Source organism: Podarcis pityusensis, assembly GCF_964106645.2.
Source record: "Podarcis pityusensis genome assembly, chromosome: 16".
In the NCBI taxonomy this organism is placed as follows: Eukaryota; Metazoa; Chordata; class Lepidosauria; order Squamata; family Lacertidae; genus Podarcis; species Podarcis pityusensis.
Window position 1 is genome coordinate 7,886,554 of NC_138041.1, and position 13,599 is coordinate 7,900,152.

A 13,599-nucleotide genomic window follows, 5' to 3' on the forward strand; every position below is an offset into this window, starting at 1 on the left:
TTGTACAAAAAACATGTTGACAGTTTTTATTGTCTCTTTTAAAAACCACTTAAAAATGATAATCTCTCAGTGGGTAGGCGGGGAATTAAAAATATAACTACCATCTCGTCTCGCTCGCCTGTCGCTGAGTCGGTTGCTCCCACCACCACCACCACCACCGCCTCCCCTTCCCGCCCCCCCAACCTTGTGAGAGGGGGTTCTCAGGAAGGAGGGGGGCCGCTTCTCAAAAAGCTGGCTGGGAGGATTCGGGGCAGGGCGAGGGGCTTTCCTTCATGCTGACAGCCTAGCAGTCATTTCTTCGTATGGCTGGGGGGGGGGTGTCGTTTTGAGGCAGGAACGGGGCAGCGAGGCTTCTCCGGCTGTCGTACGTGGAAGGGCAGGGAGGCCGCAGAAAGGAAAGCCTCCTTGCCCCCCCCCAACCTTCCCAGGAAGTGGGGTGGGGGGAGTGTTTGAGGCTTTGGGGTGGTTAACCGGAATGTTCTCTGTGTGGAGAAAATGGCCTTTCTCTCTCTCTCTCTCTCTGTGGAGGTGGAAGGGCACACACACGACAAGCTTGGGGTTGGGTGGGGAGGAGGGGCCTCTGGCACTGTGTGTGGGGGGGGGAACGATGCCAGGAAAAGCCTGGCCCGGCTCCGAAATAACCCCCCCTGCCCCTCCTCACATTTCCAGCCCCCCCAAGCCCAGCCCCACTCCCGGTTCTCCCCGCCGGAAGCAGCACTGACGGGAGTAACGCCGGTTCACACCATTTATTTACATTTCGGAGAGAAGAGAGGGCCCCTCTCTCTGGCGCCGCTGCCCGCGGAATGAGGTGGCCCCCGCACTGCCAAGGACAGGCCTGAGGAAAACCACCCGCGTCGTCCCTTCCGCCCGCGGCCACCGTACAAAAGGCGGGCAGGCGAGGATGGGTGGCGACGCCGGGGGGGCAGAGAGTGTCTCGCAGGCACAGGGAGCGGGGCAGAGGCTGTAACGGTGCCAAGGTGGGGGGGGGGAGGGGGCGCCCATGCGTCCCAAGTCCCGCCGGCGCCCCTCTTTAGAGAGCATTGTCCTCGCTGCCGATGGTGACTCCGGCCGGCCGCTCCAGATCCGCTCTCTGCCGCTGCCTGCGGTCACCCTGGGAGCCGCTAGCGACAAGGCGGTCTTGCCCGCCCCCCTCAGTCACTGTCCGATCCAACCGCTGAGGAGCCTTTCCTCTTCCGCTTGGTGGGTTTGGGTTTTGTGTCTTCCTCCTCCTAAGAGCAAAGAAAGCTTTGTTTCAATGATATGTAGGTGGAATCTTAAACACCAAACGATCTGTTTAAAGTGCACAAGGATGTGTCAAGTAATTGTTGGAAGCGTAAACATATCGCATTTTTAAATTTTAAATTTATTGTTGTACATTGTTTTAAATGTTTGCTTTCCTTCTGGGATTGTACCCCCAAGTGTGTTTTATAAGCTGGTCTCCGACCGTAATAAATTATCTACCTACCTACCTACCTACCTACCTACCTACCAAAGGGTCTGTTTTTTTTCTCTTTCCCCCAAATATGGTGGACATGTAAGAAAGCTAAAGGCTCTGGGGGAATGATTCATTATGAATGTTCAAATTGGTTATTCCTGAAAGTCCTGAAGCTTTTCTCTTCAGGATAATAGGGGTGAAGGTCCGGAAAAAGATGGTTAAAATATTTATAGATGCAACAACAGCCAGAATCCTCTAAGCGCAGAAATGGAAAGGAGGAGCAGTACCAGTCAAGGAGGAACGGCTTCAAAAGTTAACGGTCTATGCAGAAATGGTGAAATGGACAGCAAAAACGAGAGATAAAAGAGGCGAACTGTTCGTGGAAGAGTGGAGACCCTTTTCGGAATATTTGAAGAACTGTTACGAGTCAAATGAAAACGCGGCCAAGGTTTGAATTATGAGCAGGGAGACGAAAACAAGGATAAGTGAGATAGAGGATAATTGTATTGAAGTATGTCATAGAAAGCAGTAGGTACAAGATAGGAATAAAAACATTATGAAAATAAGGGTGGGTAGCCCAAATTTGAGAGAGAACAGAGATTGAAATGTAAGTAAATTTGTAAAACCTGTGAAAATCAATAAATATGAGAGAGAGAGAGAGAGAGAGAGAGAAAGAAAGAAAGAAAGAAAGAAAGAAAGAAAGAAAGAAAGAAAGAAAGAAAGAAAGAAAAAGAAAGCTTTGTTTCAAGGGGGTGGGAGAAGGAAACTCTTTTCAGCCCGAGTCTCACATTCCCTCGGAGGCAAACAGCCTTTCCACTGCTTTAATACAATTATCCTGGATCTGCATTCCAGCCACGAAAAAGTCAAGGGGCTTCTATACACAGAGCCTGCTTTCTCCATGCAATAACTGGCATGATCACAGGCCAAGGGCACATTCCAGCCGGGGGATGGCGACGGGAAAGCCCCAAGGGCCGGAACAGAGAGGTTGGGGGCCACATTTGGGAACCCTGGGCCGGAGGTTCCCCGTTGCTGCTATGTTTATTTATGAAAAGCATTTGCGCACCACGATTTATACATCGCCGCATCGGGGCACCAAAGCACCCCGCGTACCCACGTAACCCAGCCCCCGCCGCAAAGGCTCCGCTCACCGAGGCGCTGCTGGAGGCAGACTCTTCCTCGTTGTTGGCGGGCTGCGCCGCGTTCTTCCGGCTGCGGGGGCTGGAGACGGTGGCTTTCCGGCGGCTCTTTGGAGGCTTGCTGGAGGAGTCCTCGTACTCTTCGGCCAGGGAGAAGAGGTCGCTGAACCTGGGGAGGGGAGATGGCACAGGGTGGGTCCACGGGCTGTACAAGAAGCTCTGCACCCAAGAGGTTTGCGGGTGGCGGCAGGTCAGGGAATGCCGGGGTCTCCCTTGAGCTCGACCTGGAAGCTGCGGCGACAACGCTGCAGGAGGATGCGAGGCCTTCAGCACCTCAGCTCAGAGATCCGCACCGGTTGTCAATTTGCTGTCCATATACAGTCATATACATATACAGTATACAGAGGGACACGGGTGGCGCTGTGGGTTAAACCACAGAGCCTAGGGCTTGCCGATCAGAAGGTCGGCGGTTCGAATCCCCACGACGGGGTGAGCTTCCGTTGCTCGGCCCCTGCTCCTGCCAACCTAGCAGTTAAAAAGCACGTCAAAGTGCAAGTAGATAAATAGGTACCCCTCCGGTGGGAGGGTAAACAGCATTTCCATGCGCTGCTTTGGTTCACCAGAAGCGGCTTAGTCATGCCGGCCACATGACCCGGAAGCTGTATGCCGGCTCCCTCAGCCAATAAAGCGAGATGAGCTCCACAATCCCAGAGTCGGTCACGACTGGACCTAATGGTCAGGGGTCCCTTTACCTTTTACCTTATACAGTCATACCTCTTGTTACGTTTGCTTTAGGTTAAATCTTTTCAGGTTGCGTCCTGCGGCAACCCAGAAGTAACGGAATGGGTTATTTCCGGGTTTCGCCACTCGCATATGCACAGACGCTCAAAATGACGTCACACGCATGCGCAAAAGCAGCAAATTGCAACCCGCGCAGATGCAGGTTGTGTTCTGCTCAGGTTGCAAACGGAGCTCCGTTCGCAACCAGAGGTACCACTGTGTTTGCTTAACCATTTGGGGGCCTATTTACGAGCAAGGCAGTCTTTAAGCCAACTTGGCTACAGAACTGGCACCATCCTAGGTGCCACATAATACTCATTCCACATTGGTAAGCCATCAATCCTTTAGCGAGGCGGCACCTACACTTCGGAACTCCCTACAGATCGACCTCAGGCTGGCACCTTCTTTGGCTGGGCTCTTTTCTGCGCTTGCTAAAAACATATATTTTGTACAGGCAAGTCTGTCCCAACGGGCAGAACGTTGACCCGTGTTTTAATCTGGTTTTTAAGCCTATCGTTGGTTTTAATTAGTATTTCTTTGAACATCTTAAATTTTTGCTTTTGCTATTAATTTTGTTTTGTCGTTCTTTTGGGAAACTGCTTTGAGGTTGTTTGGTTTTTTAAAAAAACAAAGAAGTGGTGAATAGATTTTACAAAATAAAAACACATAAGTGAAAGATTAAGGTAAAGGGACCCCTGATCATTAGGTCCAGTCGTGGACGACTCTGGGGTTGCGGTGCTTATCTCGCTTTATTGGCCAAGGGAACCGGCGTACAGCTTCCGGGTCATGTGGCCAGCATGACTAAGCTGCTTCTGGCGAACCAGAGCAGCACATGGAAACACTGTTTACCTTCCCGCCGGAGCGGTACCTATTTATCTACTTGCACTTTGACGTGCTTTTGAACTGCTAGGTTGGCAGGAGCTGCGACCAAGCAACGGGAGCTCACCCCGTCGCGGGGATTCGAACCGCCGACCTTCTGATCGGCAAGCCCTAGGCTCTGTGCTTTAGACCACAGCGCCACCCATGTCTCCATAAGTGAAAGATTACTTGTTCCTTTTTCTGGTTTGCTCGCTTGGAGAGTGAAACAGCAGCAGCAGCAGGGCTCAGGGATTGTGGAACGATGCCACCCCACATGCTGCCCCTGCTTTGGGGGAGAGAAGCAAGTTCTACACCCTTCCCTTCCGGCCCTACAAGCAAACCTCTACTCGTCTCAGTCTGCATGGCGAGACTTTCTTCTCCATTTCTCTCCTGCTCACTTGCTCTCCTTTGGAAAGGAGGGCACCCTCTTTTTTCTGAGCCCCATACAGTACCAAGGAAAGCCTTCGCCCATCCCTCCAACAAACGCAAACACAAGAGACGGGCACTCACTTCATCTTGTGGGCTTCGTCGCAGCTGGCCTGGACGTGCTGGAGGGCCTGCAGGATGGGGGTTTGGCTGAAAACTGCCGGGGAATCGGAAGGAAAAAACACCAGGAAGTCAGTGAAATGAAATTTTAAGAAAACATGGCGGCTTCACATCCTTGCAACATGTATATCCAAGAGGACCGCAGGATGAATGGCATAGATGGGGGCTTTGACTATACCTGGTCTACATCAACTGGCATCAGCTCTCTGTGGGGGAGTCTTTAAAGATGCACTTACAGTTCTGTTTGGTGTTGGTGAGGTTCAGGCGCAGGTTGTCTAGGTGCTCCAGGATCTGTTCCAAGGTGAGCTGGGCGAGTTTGCTGCTGGAACTGCGCAAGCTGGAAGCAAAGAGCCAGAGAAAGGAAGGGGGGAAAGAGAGAGAACGCAGGCAGGATCATTAGAAATGGGCTTCTAACACTTCGCATGGAACGCAATGGCAAAAGACTCAGAACCCTGGGAGCGCCTGCTTGCTTCCCCCTCCTACAACTTACAATGAACGCACCAAGTATCTAGCCCTCATGAAGGCATGAGTTAAGAACATAAGAAGCACTTTGATGGCCCATCTAGTCCAGCTGCCTGTTCCCACAGCAGACACCCAGGGGCTGCAGTGGAAGCACGCAAGTGGGGCCTGAGAGCAGCACCACCAGCAGCAGCGCTCCTCACTTTCGATTCTTAAAGGTAAAGGGACCCCTGACCATTAGGTCCAGTTGCGGCCGACTCTGAGGTTGCGGTGCTCATCTCGCATTATTGGCTGAGGGAGCCGGCATACAGCTTCCGGGTCATGTGGCCAGCATGACTAAGCCGCTTCTGGCGAACCAGAGCAGCGCACGGAAACGCTGTTTACCTTCCCGCCGGAGCGGTACCTATTTATCTACTTGCACTTTGACGTGCTTTCAAACTGCTAGGTTGGCAGGAGCTGGGACCAAGCAACGGGAGCTCACCCCGTCGCGGGGATTCGAACCGCCGACCTTCTGATCAGCAAGCCCTAGGCTCTGTGGTTTAACCGACAGCACCACCTGCGTCCCTCCAATTCAATTCTTAGGAGCTAGGGAAAAAACTGGGCAGGAACAGTAGCCGCCGTCCTCTGAGTATCTGCTTTCCAACTTGTCTGTGGATTTCCCACTGTGGCTTCTTATGTTTGGGGGAAGGGGCGCCGTCCGTTTTTAAAATAATCTCCATTCGAGTTGCTTAGCGTTGATGCTCGGACGCTGGAGAAGGAACTCCACTAGATGTCGTCCTTGGTCTGTGAATGTTAGAAGGATCTCCTTGTTCTCTGAATGAATGGCTGCATGCTGTGTGTGTGTGTGTGTGTGTGTGTGTGTGTGTCCTGCTTTGGGAAATGTCTTGCCATGAACCCAGGAAGCTGCCTGGGACCACGCAAAGGCGATGCTCTAGCTCTGAGCTGCGGAGGAAAAGGTTTTCCTCCCTCCTAACACTAAGGTCCGTATAGTTAAAGCTATGGTTTTCCCAGTAGTGATGTATGGAAGTAAGAGCTGGACCATAAAGAAGGCTGATCACCGAAGAATTGATTATTTTGAGTTATGCTGCTGGAGGAGACACTTGAGAGTCCCATGGACTGCAAGAAGGTCAAACTATCCATTCTGCACAACAGCAGCAAGAATACTCATTGCAAAGTATTGGAAGACACAAGATCTACCCACCTTGGAAGAGTGGCAGATGAAGGTGATGGACTATATGGAATTGGCGGAAATGACTGGCAGAATCCGAGGCCAGGGAGAAGAGTCGATGGAGGAAGATTGGAAAAAGTTTAAAGACTATCTACAGAAATATTGTAAAATTAATGAATGCTAGAATGATGTTGGATAGAAACTAAGTGAACTTTAGCTGAAAGGTTACAAGGAATATGAAAAAATGGATTATTAATATGTAAAAATCTAAAATTACAATACTTTATGATTAATGATTAGGATACATAAAGAGGGGAGGGATTTGCTGAACGAAATAATTGAACTGGAATACAAAAAAGGGAGGTGTGAGGAGGTCCGGGAACTAAGCAAATGAAGGTTAAGTAATGGAAGGAATGATTTGTTTTTAAATATTTTTACTTTGTATTTTCTTTTTGTGTGTGTGTGTGTGTGTGTGTTTTGTAATATCTTGAAAACTTCAATAAATATCTTATAAAAAAAACAACAACAAACTATCCATTCTGAAGGAAATCAGCCCTGAGTGCTCAATGGAAGGACAGAGGCTCCAATACTTTGGCCACCTCATGAGAAGAGAAGACTCCCTGGAAAAGACCCTGATGTTGGGAAAGATGGAGGGCACAAGGAGAAGGGAACGACAGAGGATGAGATGGTGGGACAGTGTTCTCGAAGCTACCAGCATGAGTTTGACCAAACTGTGGGAGGCAGTGGAAGACAGGAGTGCTTGGTGTGCTCTGGTCCAGGGGGTCACGAAGAGTCGGACACCACTAAACAACAACAACAACACTAGGAGGGAGAATCTGATGAAGCTGGACGTGGAAGGCTCAGGTGAAAAGACCTCTTCACGGGGTGTGCAAACTGCAGAACTCGCTCCTATGGGAAAGGAGCAAGCAGCTGGGGTGGCTTTGAAAGAGGACTTGGTGGGGGCAGCGATCAAGGGCAGCTACTAGCTCAAGGCTGCACCTGCGGTTCTCCTCCCACTCTTCTTATCCTCACAACCCCATGCAGCAGGGCTAGGCTGAGAGGCGGAGACTGACCCCAGGCTCACAAACACTGAAATTCATGGCTGAGCAGGGATTCAAACCCTGGCCTCTCCCAGATCCTAGTCTGCACTCGAAGCACTGCACCACTGCAGCCTCCCTTGGCATCTGTCATAGGGACGCAACCTGTAGCCAGGCTCTGAGCTGGCAGAGCAAGATCAGAGTCCTCCTTTGTACGAGCAAAAAGAAGGAGACCCTCCTTTTCCAGACATTGCATGGGAGTGCAGACACGAGATCCAAATTGTTGCTCCTATGAGGCAGAGGGAGATGGTGGAGGTGAGGGATAGCTCTAGGTTCCCGGGGGGGGGGACATGACCCCTCCCGCCCTTGATCCAAGCAGAGAGCAGCAGATCTGCCTTGCCCCCTCCACAAGACCGGTGAAATCGACTCCAGGTAGCACAGAGAGGCCGGAGCCCTCCTCTCTGCATCCTTCCAAACCTCCCCACCCTGCAAAAACTTCCACTTGGCTCTAACTGGGCTTGGGTTCCTGGCACAGGACCTGTCAGTCACAGCTGGGCTGCCCCCCGCGGGGAAATCTCCCAGATAAATTGCCCTGGGTTTGCAATGCAGATGCGAAGGTGGCTCAAGGAAGTGGGTCCAATTAGGAGAAGCAAAGCGAGCAGCTCTCTGCTCTCTCGGGATAAGACGATGAAAAGAGAAACACGATAGGTGTTTGGGAAGGGGTGGCAATGGAGGAAGATGGTGGTCGCCTTTAGGTGCCTCACTCGTGGCCCATATGATCTCTTTGCATGTGCAGATTGAGGTTTACAGCTTTCAGTGTTTTTTAAAAAAGATGAAACAGGGCAAGTTTCTAGTCCTTATGGCAGTGACAAGAGAGCGCACCAGGAGATTAGGCCTGATATACTTTTCTTGATCTACTCAACAACAAACGTTCGCTGGGGATTCTTGGTTCAGCTGCCCTCTCTCAGGCTAACTCACTTCGCAGGCCCATTGTGAAGATAAAACAGGACAGTCCTTTGTTATTATCCTCGGAAAGAAGGGCAACACAAGAAACAGGCAAATATGTATTGCAACCAAACATCTACCCGTGTGTTGTATGGAGGATAAAATTATATGTAGTTCCGACATGCAGCAAAATCCCTTTGGATAGTGCGGGGGGAGAGAGATGCTTTTTGAACATCCCTCCTGTTTTGTTTTAAACTCCTTGCATGCAGAAAGCTAGCACCTCAAACATGTGTGCCTTTTCCCTGGCACGCTGTCTTTCTAGGTGCAAGTTGTCATTGAGCAGATGGCCTCTGCCTGCAGCTGCAGCAGGCCCGCAGCCAAATACCCCACACAGGCAGGCAGGCAGGCAGAGCAAGAACTTGAACAGAGGTTGCCCATGTTTGCTGGAACTAACACAAGAAGAGCCTTGCAGGATCAGGGCCAATGGCCCATCCAGTCCAGACTCCTGTTCTCACAGTGGGAAGCCCTGAAGCAGAACCCTTGAGTATTAGGGCAATTCTCCCCTCCTGTGGCTTCCAGCAGCTGGAATATCTGTCTCCGACTGCGGGACAAGAGCATAGCCATCGTGGCTAGTAGCCACTGTTGGCCTCCTCCTCCTCCTCCTCCTCCTCCTCCTCCTCCAAGGTTTAGATGGCATGCCTACTTCTGGTATGGAAAAGCAAAAGTACATAAAGGATTCCACAACCATTTAATAAGAAGGTCACTGTTCAAAGTATGAGAGAAATATAAAGATTTACTAGAACCAAAAACACCCTGTGGCTATCACCTACTGAAGCACTATCACTTAAAATATTGGGGGGGGGGGAAGGAGAGTGGCCAACATATAGAGAGCTGCTGGTTGAACGAAAGGGAAAGTTAAATTTGAAAGAACATCTTCAAAGCTAGCTACATCATAGACAATTAAAGGATATCATTAAGGAGGATAATAAAAAGGGCTTCTTATATTGGGTTTCCAGATTCCAAAAGGAAGTGATAGAAGAAAATACAAAATTATTTTTAAAATGCATATAACGTTCTTTTGGAATGGGAAACCAAAGATGAACAAGTAAAATCAGTAATGATTAAATGGGCACAAGACATAGGCTGTAATATACAATTTCAGGATAGTCCAATCTGCTTTCAAAGCCATCTAGGTTGGCAGCCTGCTATTGCTGATGTTTTCGGATGGTGCAATAAAGTTTACGACAAGGTTGGCGCCTGTCGCTGCATCTTGTGGCGGTGAGTTCCACAGTTTAACGACGCCAACAGGAGCTGCAGTTCGCAGCAACTCCTGGAGGGTCAAAGTACCCCTCTCTCCTGAGCCAGGTGGAGGGAACAGCCTTGTTCTTGCTGTCGGAAAACCCTGGCTGACCTACTGCAAAATCACCCGGAGATCGACCAGGAAGTAGATCCCAATCTACCTTCCGCTCCCCGCTGGGCTGAAGCGACCTCCTCCTCCCTTCCCGGCCCATGTTTACCTTTGGCGTTTTCGGGGAAGGCTGTTGTTCTTGATCAGGAGGGACTTGATGTGCTCAGCCAAGAGGTCGTCGTGCTTGATGCACCAGTGCCGGAGGATGCTGGTGGTGAACTGGTCGTCCGGGTGGCACGGCCGGCTGAGGACCATCTTCACCATGTCTTCGCTAGGCCTGCGGCAAAATGCATGGCTTATTGTTACTCCTGGTTTTTGTTTGTTTTTCCAAGGGGCAAGAAAATCAGGAGAACAGGAGAAGACCCATTGTCTTGATTTAATAAGAGAGCCTCTGGCTTGGCAGCGGAATATGGCCCTCCAATCCTCTCTGCCTGGCCCTTGGGAGTTCTCCGCAGGCCACGCCCCTCACCAGACTCCGCCCCCTTCCAACGCTTCTACTGCTCTTGGAACTCTGATCCATGTTTCTCGCTTGTCTGGATAGAATCATAGAATCATAGAGTTGGAAGAGACCACAGGGCCATCGAGTCCAACCCCCTGCCAAGCAGGAAACACCATCAGAGCACTCCTGACATGGTTGTCAAGCCTCTGCTTAAAGACCTCCAAAGAAGGAGACTCCACCACACTCCTTGGCAGCAAATTCCATTGTCGAACAGCTCTTACTGTCAGGAAGTTCTTCCTAATGTTTAGGTGGAATCTTCTTTCTTGTAGTTTGGATCCATTGCTCCGTGTCCGCTTCTCTGGAGCAGCAGAAAACAACCTTTCTCCCTCCTCTATGTGACATCCTTTTATATATTTGAACATGGCTATCATATCACCCCTTAACCTCCTCTTCTCCAGGCTAAACATGCCCAGCTCCCTTAGCCGTTAGACCGATAGACCAACAGGGGCGCCTGCTTAGAAACCAGCCTACTGTACAAAGTTAACATTTATTTCAACTGATTTTATAATGAACTGATTTTAGAATGTTGTATTATTTTACTGTTGTTAGCCGCTCTGAGCCCAGCTTCTGCTGGGGAGAGCGGGATATAAATAAAATTTTATTTTTATTATTATTATTATTATTATTATTACAGTGCTACCTCTGGTTACATACGCTTCAGGTTAAATACGCTTCAGGTTACAGACTCCGCTAACCCAGAAATAGTGCTTCAGGTTAAGAACAGTTTCAGGTTAAGAACAGACCTCTGGAACGAATTAAGTACTTAACCGGAGGTACCACTGTATTATTATTAGTTGCTCCGCCCACTTCTGCCTCTGGCCCCGCCCACCCGGCGGGCGGCCCTTGGGAAATTTGCCCATAAGGCAATGTGGCCCTCAGGGTGGAAAACATGGAGGCAGCAGCCTTAGCCGAATTAAGACCTGGATCCTGGCCAGCCAACAGATATTCTGGCTGTCATAGTTAAGCCAGCCCAGCGCAAATCCCTTAAAAATATCCCACGGAGCCAAAGCCTGCCTCAAAGGAAGGCCGGATTTTCCCAGCATGCCCCTGCTGTTGAAGGCGCAGCTGTGAAGCTGCCAGTTTTTCCTCAAGGCAGCAGGAGGCGCTGGGCTCCGGGGCGCTGCCTTCCTTTCCTGGGTTCGTTCAGCGTGGCAGGTCAGAGAAAGGGAGAGGAGAGACAGCCTGCTCCCTTCCAGGCCCCTTATGAATAGAAATTAAAGCGCTCTCTGCGGGGCCATTGGCAAAGGTCACGCTGGGACATCGCAGCCTCCCTGAGGGTCCGAGTCGGGGAGCAGGAAGCACAGAACAGTAGCCGGTTTCGGGAGAGAAGTCGCAGAGGGAGCAGTTGGGAAAGCAAGGCGCTGGCAGATGCTTGGCCTCTGCCTGAAGAAGGGATTGCAACTAAAAAAACTCCACTGGATCAGACAGAAAAAAAGCAAAACAAACCATCCTGTTTCCAACAACCGTACGCTGGGGGGCTCCAAGAAACCCAGAATGGACAGAGTTTATAGTACAGTGGTACCTCGGGTTAAGAACTTAATTCGTTCCTGAGGTCCGTTCTTAACCTGAAACTGTTCTTAACCTGAAGCACCACTTTAGCTAATGGGGCCTCCCACTGCCGCCACACTATTTCTGTTCTCATCCTGAAGCAAAATTCTTAACCCGAGGTACTATTTCTGGGTTAGCGGAGTCTGTAACCTGAAGCGTATGTAACCTGTGGTACCACTGTATTGTATTGCATGGCGCGCACGCTCTCTCTCTGAAATTAATGGAGCTTGATTCATATCAGTGAGTCTACTCCGAGTAGGACTACCACTGGCTACAACCCATTACTCCCCATCGTCACCTTTTGGCCTGCCAATTCAGTTATGAGCGGACCCAGTGCTAAATTAAGTAGCAACCGAGTTCCTTGCTCATCTTGGGGGTCTTCAGAACTCTTTCTGCCCAGCCTGGCGCCCCTCAGGGAGATGCAATCTGGCCCCTTTGCTGCCGCAAAAATCTATCATTGGATGAGCGGGGAAAGAGCGATAACCTGCACACCCGCAGCTTGTTTGCAGGGATCGGCTGAGGAGAGGTGCCGAGTGCCGGCACATGCGCCTGCCGCATCCACCGTGACCCGGTGAAATAAAAAGGTTAGCTGCCCCGGCTTTTAAATCTCGGCGTTTTTGCAACAGAAGGAAACTGCAGGTCTCCGATATCCGCACTGGAACCTGCATACGGGGCGGCAGAAGACCCAACAAAGCCCCCGGCTGCAATTATCAGTGCCGGCCGTCGGAAAAGGCACGGACACCCTTGACCGCTGTTTGCCGCTGCCTCCGGGCGGGTGCGCTGGGCCTGGGCAGACGATGTCTCACCTTGCTCTGAGCAGCTGCGCAGGAAATTGGGAGCCAGCCCAGGTCAAGCCAGCAACGAGATAACACACCTTCCCCGGCGCTTGGATCGCCAATTAACATTTTGGAATTGCAAGTCGGGTGCGGGGAGGGAGCGCACTCTGCCTTTCGGCTTCTCATAGCTCCCCAGCCGCCGTGGCCACACGAACCCTGTCCGTAACTCATTGCAGTGCCGTCCACAGCCCTAAAGGGCGATTACATGGAGCGGGGAGGCGAGAGGAGGCAGGGAAGTGATTTGCTCTGTGTGTTTGTGAAATATAGCTTTAATTTCCCACCCTCAGCTGCCGTGTGTCAAAAGTTTGGGCTTATTAAAAGCTGGAAGGCTCAGAGAGCTCTTCCCATCATGGGTAGAAGTTGCATCAGGAGACGGGGGGAATGTAGAAAGTTGCCTTATACCGAGTGAAAACAATTGTGGAAACTGCAAAGCAGAACCTTAGGAGGGCCAGATGGAGAGGAGTAGAGGTCCGTGTGTGGCCCTTGGTTCCCTGCCCCTGCTTAGGAACACACCCAGGAGAAACATAGGTAAAGGTAAAGGGACCCCTGACCATTAGGTCCAGTTGTGACCGACTCTGGGGTTGCGGTGCTCATCTCGCTTTATTGGCCAAGGGAGCCAGTGTACAGCTTCTGGGTCATGTGGCCAGCATGACTAAGCCACTTCTGGTGAACCAGAGCAGCGCACGGAAATGCCATTTACCTTCCCGCCGGAGCGGTACCTATTTATCTACTTGCACTGGTGTGCTTTCGAACTGCTGGTTGGCAGGAGGAGGGACCGAGCAACGGGAGCTCACCCCGTCGCGGGGATTCAAACTGCCGACCTTCTGATCGGCAAAGTCCTAGGCTCTGTGGCTTAACCCACAGCGCCACCCGCGTCCCTTGGCAACCACGAAGGGACCTATTACGTGGCAATAATTATAACTACTGGCCTTGGCAGTTTTCAG

General features: G+C 50.9%; 1 protein-coding gene across 3 annotated transcripts in view; it reads right to left on the bottom strand.

The window, feature by feature from the left end:
- INTS3 (integrator complex subunit 3) overlaps positions 1-13,599 on the bottom strand; it is an 88,872-nt gene continuing 75,273 nt past the window's right edge. For all 3 annotated transcript variants that reach the window (XM_080984554.1, XM_080984553.1, XM_080984555.1), the window contains 5 exons: positions 9,882-10,049; positions 4,992-5,092; positions 4,720-4,792; positions 2,584-2,740; positions 1-1,229 (listed from right to left, as the gene is read on the bottom strand). In XM_080984554.1, the coding sequence (XP_080840680.1) occupies positions 1,152-1,229; positions 2,584-2,740; positions 4,720-4,792; positions 4,992-5,092; positions 9,882-10,049 (577 nt within the window). In that variant the 3' untranslated portion in view covers positions 1-1,151. The remainder of the gene's footprint in view (positions 1,230-2,583; positions 2,741-4,719; positions 4,793-4,991; positions 5,093-9,881; positions 10,050-13,599) is intronic.